The sequence below is a fragment of the Myotis davidii genome, unplaced genomic scaffold, assembly GCF_000327345.1.
Source record: "Myotis davidii unplaced genomic scaffold, ASM32734v1 scaffold159, whole genome shotgun sequence".
NCBI lineage: Eukaryota > Metazoa > Chordata > Mammalia > Chiroptera > Vespertilionidae > Myotis > Myotis davidii.
Window position 1 is genome coordinate 2,401,866 of NW_006291231.1, and position 20,473 is coordinate 2,422,338.

Consider the following 20,473-nt stretch of genomic DNA (forward strand, 5'->3'; position numbering starts at 1 on the left):
GGGGAGGGGGATATGAAAGGCAGCCATGAAGTGAAATGTGAGGGCCCTTTAAAAGTTACAAGCAGATTTTCCACCCCCTGCCCCCAATCTGCTCCTCACCGTGTGCAGGGAGACTCTTGGCTTTGCCTTCAGGTGCTCTGTTCATCTGGACATCTGTCCTCGTTGGCTTTGCTTCTCCTTTGGAGACACTGAGGACTGTCTGGGATTCTGTCACATGGAAATCTGTCAGGCCAAACAGGGCTGGATAAGTACTCTCCTCAAAACATTGAAAATGTAGTATCAACCACAAAAGCAAACCAAGCTCTCAAGGTGCACAATGACCAAGTACATAAATGGATCTTCTCCTAAGCTGGTTGAATGGCTGGGGATTCAATGATGGAGCAATTAAGTAATAAAATAATATAAGGACGGTCTGTCTTTACCCCACAGACTCATGGAGATGATTCAGCTGTAACAATTCATAATATTCTTAAAAGAGGGAAGGAAACAGTATGTTTCTCTCTTTCAGTCAACCTAGTATTATGTCAATTTATGAGACATTTATTAAATATGCATAAATGGAAATGGAATTTTACCACATAGGCACATCCGTGTGCTGGAACTTTCCCCAGATTCCCTTTCCAGTTGTTAACTAGGAAGACAACGGGTGTTTTGTGGTTGGTTTTGTTTTGTGTTTTTAAGGGGTGGGATGAAGATGTTTTGTGGAGAATGAAAAGTTAGTCAAGATACAGAATGTTCCAGACCTCTGGAGTTCTCGGACTCGGGCGTCTGCGAGCCGGAGCTGCTGTAGCCTCCCAGGTCTTGCCTCCTTTGTTGAACCACTCCATCCAGATCTGAGAACTCGTCGTTGAAATCCTGCAGGGAAGCAAAGACATGGAGAGAGGCCATTTCCCCTATGAAGAAGGCAGGCCTTTGCAGGCCCCAGCCTTTTTCCTTAGGCCTGACCTATAAAATAAGGAAAGGAAGGAAGGATTTCCCCAAACTACTGGGATTTTGCCTACAGATCACTGGGTATCTGCTTCCTGAAACCGAGATTCTTCCGGGCAGTTAGAATTCTATCGACAACAGTGGCCAACTTGCTTGAAACAACAAAGGTCTAGAAAAACACTGGAATGCTGATGACTGAAAAGCTGCAGAAGCTGCACTTAGCACTTTATGATGAGAAAGTGACTGAAATAGACATATATAAAAGAAAAATGTAGATAGAAAGATCTAAATGCATGTTTGAATATGCAGATACAGAGAAAGGTATTCTTCAATTATAGTTTTTTAAAAAAGGTGTTGGATAATGATCAACATAATTTGATGAACAAGAATAGATTGATCTAGAGACAAATGGTAGGGGAGGGGGGTTAGAGAGCAACCAAAGGACTTGTATGCACGCATATTAGCATAACCAATGCACACAGACACTAGGGCGGTGGGGGCTTGCCCAGGGTGGGGGTGGAAAAAAAAAGGTATTGGAAACAGGCAAGGGCAAATGGCTTTAACAAATTAGACCCTGAAAGGAAAACTTTAGTGTTTTTTTTTCCCCTTCACTAAATCAAAACAGGGTCAGCAATATTACATGTAAATCACAGAAGCGTGATAAGGGAGTGAGAAGTAGGGGAAACGTGGAGTCCCAGCCATTCCCCCCACGTGCTTCGGAACCAAAGATCAGGCTGTCACTGAAACATGCTGGGAAGGCACCGTGGGCTGAGCACTCTACAGTCTAGTCAGCTGTCGAATGAAGAAGAGACTCGTCTTGTAAGCAAGTTGCCAACCTTCTACCTTCAACTGGAAGGTTGTCTTTGGGTCATTTCAATGTCGTGCAAGATTTTTATAGGGAACGAAAATGGAAAAAATTCAAGTCTCTTGAACGTAATGACTATGTATTGAATGCCTGTCATGTATGAGGCAGTAGGCAAAGCCCCTTACACAGAGGATTTTGCACTTAACCTTCACAGCCACTTTGTGGGGTTGGCATTGTGCTAGATGAGGAAACTGAGGAGAGCAGTTACAGAGCCCGTCTGATGGCATAGCTCAGTGGGGTGGAACCAGATTTCAAACCAGACTTGTTGGATTCTAAGTCATATGCACTTAATTCTATTTTGTACTATTTTTTAAAAGTTTTAGAAAAGGTTTTATAGATTTTTTTTAAAAAAATGAGATAAAAATTCACAACATAAAATTCACCATTTTAAGTGTGCTATTTAGTCGTTTTTAGAAAATTCACAATGTTGTGCAACCATCACCACTATCGTATTTCAGAACATTATTATCACCCTGCCAAAAAGAAACCTTTACCCGTTCCCAGTCACTCCCAATTTTCCCTCTCCCTCATTCTTTGGCAGACGCTGATCTAGTTTCCATCCATATGGATTTGCCTATTTGGAACATTTTGTAAAAATGGAATTATACAATATTGTGGCCTTTTGTGTCTGACTTTTTTCACCTGGCATGTTTTCAAGGATCATCCACGTTGCAGTGTGTAACAGTAATTCATCATTACTTTTTAGGAAAAGAATATTCCATTGTGTGGATAGATGACTTTTTGTTTATCCATTCATCAATCAGTGGGCATTAAGTTTGTTTCCACTTTTTTGCTATTATGAATAACTAGAGGTCTGGTGATGGATTTGTGCACTGGTGGGGTCCCTCGATCTGGCCTGTGGGGACTGGGCCGAAAACAGCTCTCTGACAACTCCTGAAGGGTCCAGGATTGCGAGAGGATGGTTCTCAGGTGACACACCCGGAACCGGGCTCCCTGCTCTCTGGGTCTGGGATGCGGGTGAAGCAGATTTGGGGCTAACAGTGCCCCAGCAGTGACCTAACCCACGGCCGATTCCACGAGGAATCAGGCTCCCTCCTCTACTGGTTGAAGTGTCTGCCCCCTGGTGGTCATTGAGCATCATAGCTACCAGGCAAACAGACGAATGGTTGGATGGGCACTTAGGCTTTTATATATATAGATAGTTATGATCATTCTTGTTCAGGTTTTTGTGTGAATATATTTTCAATCTTACTACTTTTTGAATAGCTCTCAAAAAACAAGATTTGTAGATCTTGAAACCATGGGCTCATACCACTTCACCAAAGGTATTTCAACATTTAACAATAATCAATTTAGGAATAATCAATTGAATCATATGGCTAGGACTCTCCTGGGCCAGCTTACACCATCACAGGTCTACATCGTGTACAAATGGGGGCACTTACTCCCCACAGGAGGTTTAGTTGGTAGTCAACAAAGTCTAAAGGAACCAAATAATCTCTACCGTTCACTTGGGCATTATAGCTTTCTATATATATATAAAATTTATATTTATATATTGATTAATTTCAGAGAGGAAGGAGAGAAAGAGAGAGATAGAAACATCAATGATGAGAGGGTATCACTGATTGGCTGCCTCCTGCATACCCCTAACTGGGGATCAAGCCCGCAACCCCAGCATGTGCCCTTGACCAGAATCGCACCCGGGACCCTTCAGTCCACAGGCCTGTGCTCTATCCACTGAGGCAAACTGACTAGGGCTATTGCTTTATTTTTTTAGTTATTTCTAGGTATTGCTCATCTTCTCTATTAAGCTGGCTGTCAAGTCTTTGAAGGCAAGAACTAGGCTAGATTTTTCCTGATGTCCTTAAAGCATGTCCTAGCATGGAACCTTCAGCACAGAAGACATCCAACTGTTTGTGGGATGAATCATGCCCCACCCCAAGTAGATTGGTGAATCCTTCTAAAATAACACTGACAAGCAAACGAGCAAGACTTTATGAATATCTCTGGTGACCAGTCATCCCAAGGCAGCCCACTACCGGGTTTCTTCCTTTGCAGGACAACCCTTCAATTCCTTGAAAAAAATTTATGACCCCCTATGGTCATCCTCTTCTTCAGGACACAGATCCCTGTTTCTTCGTCTTGTCTTAACTATTACGGCCCTAAGTTCCTCCTGCACCCTGGTCATGGCGGAAGGAGACCCGTAGTTGCATCACATATTCCCTTTCTTTTGCATTTAGACATTAGGTAGGCAACTCACCAGAGGCAGAGATGAAGGGCGGTCTGTCCGGAAGCGGTCTGCCCGGAAACTGTTTTCAAGAGAAGACGGGTTGGGACTGTTACCAACACTTGTATTCTGCAGTGATTGAAACAAAATGAAACACCAGGTTAACTACGGGACTGTAAGAAGCACGGAAGACAGATGAGTCACTGGGGCTCGACAATGTACTCACATCTAAGTGTCCACACACGGATTTGAGTAGTTTGTAAGTGGAATCTCTGGAGAGGAGGGAGACAAATATGTACTGAAAACAAAACAGAGTAATTAATAACAGACACTGCCTGATGAGAAGGGAGTATTCAGAGTTCAAACATTTCTTTGTATATCTTTTTTTTTCACTTTAAATGATACAGACCATTCTCTGGTCCATATCCTCATCCTGCTCACCCACACATTCAGTTCTTATTCTACTCCCGCACTAAAGGAAATATACTCCCCAACGATAGCAACAAAACCCTCAAACTCAATTGAAGTAATGGACAAACATAGAGAAAAATGAAGGCTCTAATACCCTGAGAAAGGCGCCCCAAATCTGCACCAGTAGGAAAGATCTGGGCATTAAGACAAGGCTGGTGATATTTACTAAACCCTCTCCACCTCCTTTTTTTTTGTTTTTTTGTTTGCTTGTTTAGGCATCTAGCAATTCCTGAGGGTCTGCTTTTTCTGTGCTGACCTCGCTTTCCACTGAAAATTTCCCAGGGGCTCTAATAGGCTCGTTCTTTTTCAAGCCACTTCCAGATCCTTCCTTGTACAAATATGGAGATTTCTGCAGAGGGTACTTATAAGTGAGTATGGAAAAGAAGTAAAATCAGAGCCAGACAAGTAATTTGGAGACCAATGACATAAGGAAAAATGATTTTACCCTAAACAGTATGTTGAGAAAAATATTAAAACTCACTCTTTCTCCATGTATTTGAGCCATAGAATCTTTCCAGGCTCACTTTCCAAATTTTGTGATTACCCCTCTTATTCAATTCACCCATTAAAGAAACTGATACAATTTCCAATATGATCTATATATATAAAAGCCTAAGCAACTGGCCGACTGGCCGGTAGATATGACACGCACTGACCATCAGGGGGCAGAGCTCAACGCAGAAGCTGCTGAGCGACAGCAACTTTGCAGAGTGCCCTCTCACACTCTGGGACCCCTGGGGGATGTCGGACTGCTGGTTTCGGCCTGATCCCCGCAGGCCAGGCTGAGGGACCCCACCTGCTGGAGGGACCCCACTCACTCCGCAGATGCCCTTTGAGCCCCAGTGCTGCTCCAGGTGCAGCCAGCCAGGGAGGGACAATGGGAGGTTGGCTCCTGGGCATGTCTGGCCCGTCTCGCCCAATCCCGCCCCACCAGCCACCTTCTAATTAATTTCCTTTCATGTGCACAAATCCATGCACCAGGCCTCTAGTGTAATATAATACAGTATTATATCCCAAGGTAGTTAACATTATAGGTTCTGGCATTAGACAGACCCAGTTGTAAATTTTGGCTCTGACACGGAGTAGGCGACATTGGGCAAATGGCTTACTTAGGCCCTCTTAGCTTCAGTTTTCTTAACAATATCTACCCCCAAAAGGGTGGTAGGGTAGAATAAATGGGAAAACATAAGGAAAGTATTTAGCATATGCTTGGCAAGAAGTACTTGATGCTTAATTGCCATTAGTTTATCTAAATATTTTTTCAAAAATAGGTATTAACATATTTTCTAGTTCATCTTTCCCTCTTCAACTATCCAGTATGGTTACAAATGGAATGTGGCTTTTGTGCTTTCATAGAAATAGTAGGCAAAATATTAAAAAATAATTTCAAGTGAAATATGGGTAACCAAAATATTCCACTCCCTATCTCTACCCAAGCTGAAATAAACACCTCTCAGTGAAAATACTTCTGGTTGCACATGACTGTGGCATCACAACAGTCAACAACAGCTTGAGAATTCCCGTACAGAAGTGGGATAGAGCCCAGCCCGTGGGGCTCAGTGGTTGAGCACTGACCTATGAAACGGGAGGCACCTGGCGGACTCGAGACCCAGTAGGGGATGTGCAGGAGGCAGCTGATCAATGATTCTGTCTCATTGGTGTGTCTATCTCTCTCTCTCTCTCTCTCTCTCTCTCTCACTTCCTCTCTGAAATCAATAAAAGTATCCTATATAATAAAAGGCTAATATGCAAATAGAGTGAATGGCAGAATGACAGGTCACTATGACGTGCACTGACCACTAGGGGGCAGACGCTCAATACAGGAGCTGCCTCCTGGTGGTCAGTGTGCTCCCACAAGGGGAGCGCCGCTCAGCTAGAAGCTGGGCTCACGGCTGGGGAGTGCAGCAGTGCTGGTGGGAGCCTCTTGGGAGCTGCTTGGGGGATGTCCACCTGCCAACTTAGGACTGCTCCCTAAGGGGTCAGGAGGGCGCAGGCCGGGAGGAGGGACCCCTAATTCTCAAGTGCACAAATGTCGTGCACCGGGCCTCTAGTATTTAATAAAAAAAGTGGCATAGGTAAGGCAACCTGGAAGCCAAGAGGGGCCAGGAACTGGTCTGAATTTGGGCGCACATAACAAGCACACGTTTTAGGTATTTGGGATGCCTTTGGAGAGGTCCCATCTGAGGTTATGGGGCGGCTGGCCACCCCCACTGCAGGGACTCCTCAGTGTCACCCACCCTACCCTGTCAACAAGATGGGGATGGTTGTTGTTTTAAATCATGCTAAAGACACCGAATATCAACTTAGCCTGACCTAACAGATATTAGGGAAAGGGAAGTTCGGAACAAATTTTATTTTTTTGACCTCGGTCAAGCAAATATAAATAAGTCAGCGGGAAATTAAAAATTGGCAACAATGATATTAGAAGAAATCATCTTGTGAGGGGAAACAACACTACAGGCTAGGATTTTACAAATCAGTCTTACGTATACTTGGTGATTCCCTGTGGGAGATAATGATATTTATGGTCCAGGGCCTTGGTCTCGGCAGGAGGGAAGGGAGAGTGGAGCAGGATGGAGCAAGATGCCCTGCTCTGGGGCATACTCACCTTGTCTGTGACCGTCGCTATAATCAGGGCATTTGGCACCAGAAGCGCAGTTTTGGTTTTCTTTATCAGGGTTACGGAGAAAGCCGGAATAGAGATCTGAAACAGAAGCCCTGCATTAACACACTGGTGAAGACTTCACAGAACAACACTTCAAGTTTTCCTGTTAAAGGAGAAAACAGACCGATAACAAATCGGCAGCAGGCTCCCTGGGACCCATGGAAAATCCATCTTAGAGTGGCCTGGCTGTGTCCCTGAGCTCCTTAAGCTGTTGTTAATGCACAGCCAGGGGATAAATCGGGATCATCAGTCCCGCTGAACAGCTTCCTGGGAAACCTTTATCTTTAGACTTGGGACTAGAATGCAAAATTTACATGCATGCTAAAGATAAGCTCTAAAGGTTGCTTTTGCAGGCTAATCTCCCATACCCCCCTCTCCTCTGTCTCAGGCACATGTGGGTGGGTAAAATGTTGAAAAGCACTGGTGTAATAGAACCATTACTGGACAGAAAGTCTGGAACTTGAATTCTCAGCTCGGTTCTGTTACTGTCTATATGACCTCCTCTACCTGATGAGTTATCCTTTCTAGGCCTCAGTTTCCTGATCTGTAAAATGGGGTTAGTTTTATCTACTTCCCAGGATGTTCTGTGGATTAAGTGAGATAATGTATGGAAAATGCCTAGCACTCAATGACCCTGTTCTTCATTTCCTCATTTGCCTCATGTAAAGAGGATGGGTGAAGCAGAAGAACTCTAATTTCTTTTCTGGTTCAAACAATAAAGAATAACAATGACAACTGTAGCAGCTACTATTCATACCTATTTACAGGTGATAATGCCACTTAGTTATGACCTTCCTGTAAAGTAGATATTCTAAGAGATAAGGACATTTGTGTAGTGAGGCATATGACTTGCTTAATCATAAATATAGTAAGTTACAAAGACAGAATCCGAACAAATCTTATCCTAAGTGTAGTTCTTTTTCCGTACAATATACTACAAGAATGTATCAGATGCCACAAAGAATAGTCGATGCTCCTGATACTTATATGTTATAGCTGCATCCCTTCAACCCACTTTGGTTTTCAGGGATCACATCACTTTGATCTCTGAAAACAGAGTTACACACACACCCACGGTAAAAAGAATATGACCTGAACCTCTCTCTAGGTGCACCCACTCACTTGAACATGTATTTTGCAAAAATGCTTTATATATTCTGAAAGAAATCGAGGTCAGTGGGGAAAAGGAGGTCCTTCAGTTAATGCTGGCAATTTAAAGGAAGGAAAAAAAAATATGCTTTTTATGTTGACTATTTGCATTCACACTTAGGTGGAATTGTTCTACTGTCACTCCAGCTGTAGGTTGAGATGACTTTGGAAAAAAGATGTCAAGATCTACTCAGACAGATGGCGATGTAAAAATGCTTCTCATTTTGTTTCTGAGCAGTGTTGAGGGGCTATAACTTAGGATTTCTTTTCATAATCTAAGGCACGGAACCTCCTGAAGAAGGAGTTTTCAGTCAGTGGCTTCACGAGTATAAAATGACAACTAGATCACACGTGAGAGAGAAAGTGGAAATAATAACCTTTAGGGTGAGCCTAGGTAGATTGTGATGCACACATTTAATTTTATAAGCATCTGAAAATACCAGTGGGCTAAAAGGCCCTGATTAAATTAACACTACACTTTATTAGTCTTTTTTTTCCAGGGTAGGGTGTTCAGAAAAGTCCTCTTCCTAGAGAAAATCGTGGTTGCCTTGAGTTCACATTGGATGGTGCTGGGCCCAGGCCTGCTGGCAGGGAGGAAGTTCCATCACGGAGCTGAGGCCCCTTGAGCCATCCTTCCAGGGGAAGAAATGTACACGTCACTGTCCCGGTCCTGTGTCCCCTCTCTGCTCGTTTTCAATCTCCTGTCTCTTGGATACAGCACATGCAAAAGCAACCCCGGTGTGGCAAGCCTTTAAACACAGGGTCACTCCTTTTACCTTTTTTGGGTCAGTTTTCTCGTAAATGGCAGTAGGATTTTGAAACCATTGGCAGATTCGTATGCGTGTGAAACTGCACGTGCTGGCTTTGTGCATTCCTCTATCCTTAAAGGAAGATTAAGACTTTCCTCACTAATGTCTTCACACCCTGCTGCTCCAGTGAGTTGCTGGCTCTCCCTGAACTCCTGACAGCATCTTTACCCCCTCGAACTGGATGGCGCTCAACCCCCACCCCCCGTCCCCACTCCATGATCAAGGTCTTAGAATCCAGAAATCTTAGAAATAGGGTGGAATACTGCTTAATATCACTTTGCATTATAGTGATTCAGATAATAACTGTGCATCTAAAACAACTCTATATAGTAAAGGAACAATATAAAAATAGCATTCGACATAGCATGCTAGTTTGCTGACTCAACACCAACAAAATAAAGAATTTCCATTTTATTTGATACGTGGTCTTTAGCTAGAAGACTGCCCATGGCTGCAGGGAGAAGACTTAAATTAAACATACCTACCACTTAAAGAGAATTTTTAATCAGCTACTTCATGAATAGAAAGGCTGCTTACTCATGATCACAAATCAGAATGCTTGAAACCTCGCTGCGGTCACGCACCCCCAACACGGTGTGCCTCTGACTCCTTATTGGGGCGGCCTGGATGTGACAGCACAGCTCAAAGGGCAAGAATGTCAGAGGCATGGAATTCTCTTCCCTTCTGATGCCACAGTCCCAAGGGCCTTGTTTTAGAAGGCGGTGGCTTGGGAAGCCGCCAACTCCTTCAGGCTGTTCTCCTTAGCGGCTCAGTGTGTCACGGGCGTCTGTTTCTCCAGCTCTGTACTTAATGGGGATGCCAAGGTGTCAGTCAGCACCCACTGGGGATTGTGGGTATATGACTCTCAGACTCCGTCCTAATGCTGCAGTTCCTGCTCCTCCTGGGCTGGCAGCAGCACACAGTGAACTCTGTAAGCAGCTTTTTCTAGATGGTTAACTGGTATGAATACAGAACAAAATCGGGATTTCTTTTAACAAATTGTTTTAGTTTAATGTACATCCTTAAAACTGATGGTGGAACACTTTTCATAGGAATAACGCGTTCTCTGGTGACACTGGCCGGGTAAGAAGGATTGAGGGCAAGATTGTGGGAGAGAGGGAGGTGTTGGCATTAAGAACCTGTCACTCAGAACCTGTCCCCTTTGGAACCAACATTAAGGGTATAATAATGACACAATACTTACAAATATTGCTACACTGAAAGCAATTACTATCCACAGGGTTAGCTTCCTTTCTGAAAAATGATACAAACCTTAGTATCTTTTCCAAAGACCTTGGAATAAAAGCAAATCCAGTTTTCTGACACAAAGAGCTTCCCTTGGTATAAAATTTCTTTCTGCAGAGCACAGGTAAAGCCTGAGAAAATACACACGTATTACATCACTTGGAATTTACATTCAGAACAAGAATTCTGTACAGATGCTGGTGACTCCGGGATGGGCAGAGACAACCCACTCCCATGCTCACAACATCTGTCATCCCCTTTCAGTCATCCTCACTGGAGTAAAAGTACAGAGATGAGGGTTTGTTTTTTTTCATTCAAAGTTTTACACATTTTAGCATGAAAATCAAACCAGAAAGGCAGATCTATCACTGCCAATGAGGTTCAGGAATGGTGTTTCAGGAATCTCCTCTAAGTAGGAAGGTGTGTCCCTTTGTGCTAACCTCAGCGCTCCTGCCCTGCTTCCCTGGGACTGTCACTAGTGACGCCCTTTGAAATAGATGGTCCAACTGCTGGTACAGCATGTGACCCACGCCTTCCTGCTTGGGTATCATGGCTGGAACCAGCATCTCGCCCTAGCACTGTACACGGAGGGGCTGAAATGGAGCCCTGGGCCCTGGTGAACCCCTACGGCGAGCAGGTGCTTAGCTGGCATGCTGGGCAGGGTGTTTAGGCGTGACTATTGCGCCCTGCACAATGCAGGTGTCAGCACATGTCTGTCCACCCAGATCTGTGTGTCTTTTTAGCCTTATTTTAGTGGCCTGTCTTGCTCCAGGCTTGTTATCCTAAATCTCAGAACAATCCAAACACAATGCATTTCAGCAGTAGGTATGGAAGGCGAGGACCTCATTCTGGAATCATCTTGGATCGGCTCCGTATCAAGTAGGGAGACTCAGGTTCCCATTCTACTCGTCTTTCAAGAGCCTCGGTGAGAGCTGAATGAAGCTGGTGTTGCGGCTACCTCGTGACTTTCAGAAACCACCCCTTGGTGATTCAGTCCCCAGCCCTCTTCCTCCCCTAAACCAATGAGCATCTTTTCAACTATGGAGCTTAAAAAGCCAAACGGGACAGAACTTACTTTGCCTCAGTGGTTCTTCAGTCGGGACATCAAGAAACAGCTTGTGGAAGTGCAGATTTGCCTTGTACTACAGTGGGAACAAAACAGACATGGCCACTCTCAGTTTTTTGTGGAACATCACACATTTTAACTCCAATTTAAATGACACAATACACGTTCCCTCCCTTATTTCAGCATCTTCATGAATTCCATCTCTCTGATCTTACAGTCTCCAACACAACCCTTCAGTGGAATGCAGGGCACGAAGGGTTCCTCTGCCAACAAGATCACTGCCCTGCTGGTTGCGTGTACAGTATAACTATGATGCAGCGGGTGTTGGATAAGGGTGTCCCATGTAAGAAATGAGAGGGATGCTAAGGAATCTCACCAGGGCACTAGGGCTACAGGTGAGTAGTCTATTAAAAACTCTGTAGTCACATCGACCTGAGTTCAAGTTTTGGCCACACTTCTTTGGTTTGTGATTGGGGTCTAGTCACTTAGCCTCTCTGGGCCTCAGCTTCCTCTTCTGTGCCAGAGGTCAAAAACGACTTGCCTCCATGGGATGCCCTAAGGATCAAATGGGACAAAACGGCTAAGGACCTACTACCTGGGATTGTCACAACACTGTTATTGTGAAGGCGGTTCCTTAGCCAGTGTCCCAGGGAGATGACCGTCAAGACCGGTAGGGTTTCTGTCTAGGGAGGTAGAAAGCCCAAGAGTCTGAAATGTTGAAAACCTCTCCATTTTCAAGGAATCTATTTCTACAACTCTGACAAAAATGTACAGACCAAATTTCACACTTGGCAAAATGCTTTCACAAACCACCCAGGATCGCCATTGCCTGGGTCAGGACACTGTGCCTCAGAGACACTGGGTTACCTGGAACCCCAGCTCTCAGACGTAGAGCTGGGTCCTCCTTCCAAGCACCCCTCTGCCTGACAGATGCTTTTGATGGAAAACTCTTAGGAGCAAAACAGATCCTGGATGTCCTATTATCCAAACCAGGTGTGATCCCAATGGCAAAAGTGGCCCTAGTACTGCTGTCAAGAAGAGCTTCAGACAGGCCGTGCAGATGACGGACGGCCCCCACAAGTTACTGTTTTATAGATAAACACCTCATATAGAAGGTTACCTCACGTCGCCTCCTAGGAATACACCTGCATCCAGGAAGTTACCTGATTAAAGCCAGGTGTGCAAGGGGGCTTTACTGAGATGTTTTTAGTGGCTACAGTGAGCACCACTTGATTTAAAAATATCCCGGGCCATGGACTCTTCAAACATAACATTGTTATAAGAGATTTTAAAAAAAGAGTAGTGGGACTGATAGAAATGAAAAGCAATACCTGGCTCTTGAGCGGATGTTTGAGAGGGGAAACAGAAAAGCCTTAGAAAAGGTGTTCACTACTGGGATGATTGTGGACATTTGAAAAAAATGGATTCACATTAATAATATATTTTGTGCACTTATTTAGTTCAATTTCTTGGGTGTGCCAACAGTGTTTTGTAATAGTTCTTAGGAGACACATATTCAAGTATTTAGGGATGAATTATCAAAAAATCCCACTGTTGGCCTAGTAAGTCCGTCACACGCTACGGCGCAGAACTGGGCTTCGATGCTTCGATATACTAGTATTTTAGAGCAGAAGCAAGTAATGCCGCTGTCCGCAGGTCTTCCTCTGTGTGCAGCTGGGTGGCCTCTGTCCCCATACTCCTTCATTTCAATGCAAGGATGTCACACCTCTCCCAGTCTTGGCCAATTATGAGACAAGCATGGGACTCGGTGCCGATCCCTGCTGGGGGTGCCTGTGGGCACCTGTCAGAGTTAGGGGCACAGTCTGGGGCTCAGTCCCACTCAGTATGTGTGGAAAGGTCAGCTGTAAATTATGATAGTGATGAAAAATCAATGGAAGGATCTATGATCCGCCCTTTCTCCTGGATCCTCTACAACCAACGCCCATGTAGTCCTGCCCAGCGGGAAGCTGCCTGCGTGGGCTCCTCCTTCCCATTGGCGACACGCTCTGTCGCCCTGGAGATAACACATGTCCCACACCCGCTTACCTGGCTGGAAGACGAAGACTTTTTCCTCTCAATCTTAGAGTCATTTTTGCTTTCTGTTTTGCAATCGTTCTTATCACTCCCTAAAGAGACACCATCGAAACTGGATTTTGACCTGAGGAAAGAAAACCCAGGGCGACTATAGGATGAATTTTTTATGCTGCTCATTCATTTCATTGTAATACATCTTGATTATTATCCCATCTCACAAGAAGACCTGCCGCTCGCCCTGCCCTTCTGGATGCCAGCAACCACGTGCCACCCTCTCAGGGGTTTACAGAGCCGATGCTGCAGGGCTGGGATGGCTTCAGCAGACTGGAATCTCAGACTGAAGCCATGGCCATTTGGAGAAGAGAAATATAACCATCCAGTTGCGAAAATAATTCTATCACCTCAAAAGTATTTTAGTCAGTATAAAGAGTATAGGAGGCACATCATTAAACAAAATTGCAGCGATAGTTCAATCAAAAACATTTTTGTGTCAGAAATCTATTAATATTTAACAGGTGTTCATTAAGTGGGGCATTGTGTGAAATGCCTGGGACACACAAGACAGTCTTTATCCTTAAGGAGCCTGTGCACAGTCAAACATCTCTCTAAGTCCTCATCACAAGAAAAAAAATGTGTAGCTATGCATGATGAGGACAGATATCAACTAGACTTACTGCGGTGAGCATTTCACAATGTTTACAGATATTGAATCATGTGGTACACCCGAAACTAATATAATGTTATATGTCAATGATACCGCAGTAGAAAATGAAAACAGATTAAAAACAAAACTTCTTAGAAGGGCAGTACACGATTTAGCATCAAAACAATAATATCACAGGCGTTAGGAAGAGGTAGAGAGACCATTAGTCTAGCAGGAGGAAGGAGAAGAGGAGACCAATAGAACAATGTGGGTTTAATGCGTGGGGCCTAATAGGATGAGCAGGATTTGGGTGTGAGGAAAAGAGACAAAACATCCCAGAGTGGGAAAACAGTCGGAGTGAAACCGGGATACAAAAGAACAACATGTTTGGAAGTCACGTCCAGGGTTCCTTCCTAAGGCAGTTCTAGTCTAGGCTGTCCATATAGTAGACGTGTGACTGCACGTGGCTTCAGCCCACAGCTCAACACAGTCATCTCAGAGCGGGTGCATGTGTGATTTTTAGACGTTTGCGTATATATACATATGAACAAGTTTTATTATATGATTATGCAGATTTTCTTTTTGTTTATTGGGGGAAAATGGCCCATGACATCTACGATTTCACAATATGATTCCTTGGAATGAGGCACAGCTAAAATTTTTGGTTCAAAGCCGATTTAAGGAGAATTTTAAGCAATGTGAGTGGCATATGGGTGTGGCCGAGGGACAGAAACGCTTGAAGTCAGAGGGACATCAGGCTCTGGCTTTCTCAGCTGTGAAGAGGCGGACTCTGTGATGTCCCAGGCCCCTGCCAGACTCTGTTTGAATCTGTGATGCTCAAACCACAGGTGAGATACCTCTCAGCTATTCAAGGGACATTGATTGGGATTCAGGTACTGGCCACAGAAGCTATTCCCAGGTCGCAATGTCTTTAGAATTCTAGGGATTACTTACAAAAATTATGAGTAAACATTTGTACTGTACTTGAAAATGAAATGATTTTTTTTTCAAATATCAAATTACCTATTACTTATACTATCCACTAATTTGAATCTATCAGTTCTGCTGATCCAAATGAACAAATAGTAATGGAGTGGTCAAGGCAGGGGTCAGACCTTCTGAAGAACCATGGACGGGAAGCACAGGTGACAAGCTGAGCCCTTGACAGCGTCAAGAGGAAGAGCAGAAGGGGCCTGCGTGCACACAGAGCGCCAATCTCTGGCGGTGGGGGAGGGGTGCATATTTACACAGCAGGGCTTTGGTCTCAACCCTGTTATTCTCACTTCCCGCAAGTGACTCTGAGCAGGAGCAGTGCAAAATGAAACTGCGGGGCCCCTGATGCAAAAACCAAGAATTTCCAGACAGTGAGAGCCGAGCCAGAAACCAAGCGCTGGGCTGGCGGCACCTCCGGGGAGCACAAGCCCTGTGCCGCTGAGCAAGCATGCCCTGGCCGGGAGAATGGATCTCATCTAAAGCCGGGGGAGGCTGGAGCTAAACCAGCGGTGCTTTAAAGGAGCATGCCGCAGCCAGTCCACATGGTGAGAGACACAAGAAACAACATGCTCATCTGGTGAGTGACACAGGATGCGCCGACAGGAAACGGCTACAGCAAACAGGGGTAAAGTGAGAGGTGAGGTCAGGCTCGCAGCACAGCTGGCGAGAGGGCCGGCAGTGACAGGCAGATCTGGGGGAGAGCGAAGACTTACACGTGGTCCTGTATGAAGTAGGGAGGCGGAGAGAAGGGGTGGGCTGGGCAGCCAGGAGGAAAGGGAAAGCAGGAGTTACTCACTCGTCCTCTAGCAGGGGCCCAAGGACGCAGAAGGTAGTTCTGACGGGTCTAACAGCAGGAGGCGGGCGGTCACCCCACAACTCCTACAGATCCAGGGCCACCTCACTTGGACTTGACCACTGGTTTAACCTTCTCTTTTCAGGGCTAAAAAGCCACTCTTTCGTTCCTACTTCTTCCTCTTATGGGAAGGACAGCACATACTGGTGCCTCGAGGAGGGATGGGGACCGCAGCTCCACATCTCAAAACTGCTGGGCCCCCCAGAGCCCCACCACCAAACCGTGGTCCCAGCCTGTACAGCCGGCCTGGGGACCCCCAATGGGGTCCCCTCCACGCTTTTTTGTGGCTGTCAGGAGAGTGAGACAGCAGGTGTGCACACCCAGAGGCGAAGCAGACACTCCAGCCTGGGCGGGCCTTCCCAGGTGCTTTATAAACCTAATCCGGAAAGAGGGCCCCCGGCTTCATCAGTTAGCAAAGCCAGTGCTCTAAGGAAAGGGCAGACACGCCGCAGCAGGCTGGGCCGGAAGGAGAAAAGTCCTCTTTCAGAAGGACACGAGCAAGGAAGGCAAGCGCCAGTGCCGGGATCTCAAGGAAAAACACCCGCTTCTTTCTCGGGGTGTTGTTGGCCTACAGACAACCCTCAGGCACTCTTCAAACTACCACCATAGAGCTGGAATCGCCAGCTCCTCCCAGCAGCAAGAAGAACCAAGTGGGCGTGAGGACTCACCGCAGGCAGATGACTCTCTTCGGGTCTGGGGACTCGGCCTCGCTGGATGGGGTGGGGGACTGGGCTGTGGGCGACCTGCAGACCTTCTTTTTCTCCTCCACACCATTCTCGGCCTCTGAGCTGCAGAAGAGAGAAAATCGCTTCACCTTAGACATCCAGCGCGGGGGCGGACGGGAAAAAATGGTGAAGTCACCTCGCCTTCTGGAGCGTGGAATGCTCCTCTGTCCCCACCAACAGGCTGAGGTCAACTGGGGTGGCTGTGCCCTTTCCAAACCTCCATTGCAACCCCGCTCGGCGGGCTTCAGCAGGTAAACAGCGGGCTCTGTGAGGACTTGCTGCCTCCCAGGTCTGCGGCCGGGCCCTGCTCTGCCCTGCCTCCCCGTGCAGAGTGCAGATCACCTGGAGGCTGGGAGGGCCCCTGCGCACACACACTCCCAGCCCTCAGCCAGGTGTGCGCCTTCCTGCCGGGAAACCCCGCGGCCCTTTGTTTGCCCGGCTTGTGTCACTTAGTCACCCTCTGTTGTAGTTATCCGGGCCCCACTTTGGGCTGTTGTTATTTAAGCAAGCACCTCTTAGGCAAGTGGCAGTCTCTCACCTGTTGGCACAACCACCCGCCCAGGCTAGGTGGGATTATTTCCCCATGTGACAGATGTGGAATCTGAGGCTCTCAGACAGTAACTACCTTACCCAAGTTTGCAGAACTAGCATTTGTCTGAGTTGGGACTCAAACTCAGGTCTGTCCATCTGATAGGTCTTGGTGTACATGGGTGTTCTCTCTCTGTCTCTGTCTGTCTCCCTCCCATGCAACCACCTATCTATCCATCTAGCCCCCTTATTAGCTCTTCAGTGCAAGAAATCCAGGTGGGCTGGGAATCTGATTTTTATCCTCACCCAGAATCTGGGACACTGGTGGAATATAATCCCGATCAATAGGCTTTTGGAAGACTAGGTTTGACCTTGGTGAAGAGGGAATAGAGAGGAAAGTCAGTCAAGAGGGTCTGCACACTGAACCACTGAGGATGGAGGTGATCAGCGTGCTGGACATGGGGGTGGCCCCTCAACCTCAGGAACAGCGTGGGAAGAGGAGAGGCAGGAACCAGGGGAGGGAGAATACAGGTGTTGCTCATGGGTCAGACCTTCCTGGGTGTCAGCCTGCACAGCAAAGAACTCACAGAACACACTTCTGAGAATGTGAGAACCCCATGGTGGCTGAGCATGTGTGAGGGAAGGCATATTAACATCGCATTGCTATGACAGTTTAGCTCATTTTAATCCGAACTTAGCACCCCTTCGGTATCTTCACCTGCCAATGAACATGCACGCAGGAAGTGTTACTGGTTAGGTTAAGCTTTGTGGTTGCTGATTTACCACATTTTACCGCTCGTGAAAATTCCATTGTGGTGTCAAAATCAAGGCCAAGTATCTCTGCCAAGGGATCCATGAATAATCCCCACAGATGGCTGGTGCTCCCATTTGGTAGTTAGCATTTCTCTTTTCCTAAACAGATACCTATTTGGGGACAAAGGCCCAGCCCTCTACTTCTTCAGTCCTTTTCAAAGCACTTAGAACTCTTATAAAGGGCCTCAGTCCATAACCGAACTGCACCATGTGACAGAAGGGATGTGGAGAGCCTTGAAATAGTAACAGGAAGACACTGCTTTGGTTTCAAAGAGAGGACTTCACTTAAATTTAGCATCAAGTTTAAAAGCATTTTAGAACTGCTAAGGGGCCTTCAAGCCTATCTCTGCCTTTCCCCTCTCCCCCCAAGGCACACACAGCACCCTTCCTTCAGTACAGCGGTTCTCAACCTGTGGGTCACGACCCCTTTGGGGGTCGAATGACCCTTTCACAGGGGTTGCCTAAGACCACATATATAATTACATACTGTTTTTGTGATTACTCACTCTGCTTTAATTATGTTCAATTTGTAACAATGAAAATACATCCTGCATATCAGATATTTACATTACGATTCGTAACAGTAGCAAAATTATGAAGTAGCAACGAAAATAATTTTATGGTTGGGGGTCACCACAACATGAGGAACTGTATTAAAGGGTCGCGGCATTAGGAAAGTTGAGAACCCCTGCTTCAGCGGCATCAGGCAGAAACCCACTCGAGAGTCCCTCCTGAAGTAGGGCGAGTGTGCGTGGAACTTCAACAATCCATCTCAGCTGTTATTCAAATATTTACTGCATTTCAGGCCGGGCCAGATTAAGACGCAGAGGTAGAGCCGCCGTTGTCCTGGGCAGTACCTGTGTGCCCTTAGCAAGAGCCACCTCACCCCCACAATAAAGAGGGGCCTCTCTGTTTGGATGGAGCCCCCCTGGTACACAGCCTGGCAGAGATAAGGTGCCCCTTGCTTAGCCCAGCACCAAGGTGCTAGGAAGCAAAGCTGGCCGCGTTCCTGCCTCTCCTGGCCCCAGCTGGGTAGGCACTTGTGTGCAGGGCAGGGCGCTGAGTGCTTCGCCCTGTGGTGGTCCTGGTTCAGGGCCCGGCTCAGCACTGAGAAGGTGCGGTGCACACCTGTCAGCCCACCAAGCCGTGCCTCTTAAGGACAGAACACACAGGTCTGCTCAAGTTAACTGGCTTCTTTCTAGGTAGTGTCCACCCCACTTTTCCTGACACTTGCACTTGGCCCCCAGTGCTGGGTCTGTCCTTGAAGGCCCTGGGGTGGTGCGCACTGGCTCCACAGAGCCGTCTATCCCAGTGGTCTCGGCTCCGCTGCTGCCGGCTTGATCACTCACCAGGCCCCGAATTAACCAGTGCCTTTTTCTGTTAACTTCTTCCTCTCAAACGGCTTAGCCAACTACTAGGCTAAATAAACTCCTTAAAAGCAGGGAACTTATGTCTTCCTCCTCCCCCTCCGTCCCCCTCCACTGCACTTAGCTCAGCATTTTGTTCATGGTGGTCATTTATGTGTGTTGACCGACGTGGGATTCATTCTGTAGTGTCTCAAAGAGTCAGTGAAGTTCATCTAGGGACCAATTCAATTTTAGTTTTTTTTCTTTTGTTTTACTTAAAGATGCTACGGAAACTGAAGCAAGCTAATTCCTACCAACAGGAGAGATTATTCCGCAAACCCCCGACCCTCAGAGGCCTGTCAGCAGCAGATGAAACTATGCAGAAGTCAAACAGTGGAGACGCCTGTCTGAGGAGCAGAGTGTGGGAGGGGGCGGAATGCTGCCTGGCCTCTCAGTAACTAAGTTACTGTCAGGGAAGCGGGCGGTGGAGATGAAATAACACGTCTCATTTAAATCATGAAAATAAAGGCATCAGTTTTGCTTTAAAAAAAACATACACACACAAAGCAAGGCCCTTTCAGGGACACTAACTAAAGAGTTAACACAGCTAATCTTAAAAAAAAAAAGACAGTCCTCTTTCAACAATGTTTTTGGACAAGTCCCTGCTGACAGGGCAGGATGCTCGGAGAGGGGCAAGCGGGAGAGAGGAGTGAGTGACAGCTACAAGGGGCCGCAGAGCAGCCGACGATGCTGGAGCACAGGGCCCATCTTCCCCTGGGCCACGGCGGGTTCTTTCCTCTCCCACCTCCAAGCATCCATATGGGCCCTGAAAGCTTTTCAGTAGGAATTTCAGAGCCGTGAGACAGTCATGCTCACAACAACCGAGACTGAGGCCCCTATCAGGGGACCGCGTTTGTGTTCCCCGCTGGGAAGTGCTTGCTCCACTGAGACACTGGCCCCCACTGTCACACAACCTGTAAATGCACAACAGGTCAGACAGCGCCTATCAGCCCAACGTCTGTCCATTCCCAGGCCTCACAGACCGGATGAGAACGTGATTTGGATTTCATGAAGATTCAAAATTAGAATTCTTGTATGGATCCACCACTCTCATTCCTCCCAGAGATCGACTCTGTTCTCCAGACACATC

The 20,473-nt window shown here is 46.5% G+C and overlaps 1 protein-coding gene and 1 long non-coding RNA gene across 4 annotated transcripts in view; both read right to left on the reverse strand.

Annotated features, from left to right (window-relative positions):
* GRAMD3 (GRAM domain containing 3) overlaps positions 1-20,473 on the reverse strand; it is a 98,318-nt gene that overhangs the window by 11,021 nt on the left and 66,824 nt on the right. For all 3 annotated transcript variants that reach the window (XM_015564375.1, XM_015564376.1, XM_006764380.2), the window contains exons 2-10: positions 16,580-16,699; positions 13,435-13,546; positions 11,398-11,464; positions 10,350-10,453; positions 7,063-7,158; positions 4,210-4,281; positions 4,017-4,112; positions 744-855; positions 100-222 (exon numbers count right to left, since the gene is read on the reverse strand). In XM_015564375.1, the coding sequence (XP_015419861.1) occupies positions 100-222; positions 744-855; positions 4,017-4,112; positions 4,210-4,281; positions 7,063-7,158; positions 10,350-10,453; positions 11,398-11,464; positions 13,435-13,546; positions 16,580-16,699 (902 nt within the window). The remainder of the gene's footprint in view (positions 1-99; positions 223-743; positions 856-4,016; positions 4,113-4,209; positions 4,282-7,062; positions 7,159-10,349; positions 10,454-11,397; positions 11,465-13,434; positions 13,547-16,579; positions 16,700-20,473) is intronic.
* On the reverse strand, positions 13,887-16,561 carry LOC107183186. The gene is made up of 2 exons (XR_001513969.1): positions 15,772-16,561; positions 13,887-15,668 (listed from the first exon to the last, which is right to left on the reverse strand). It is a non-coding gene; the product is annotated as an uncharacterized LOC107183186 (long non-coding RNA).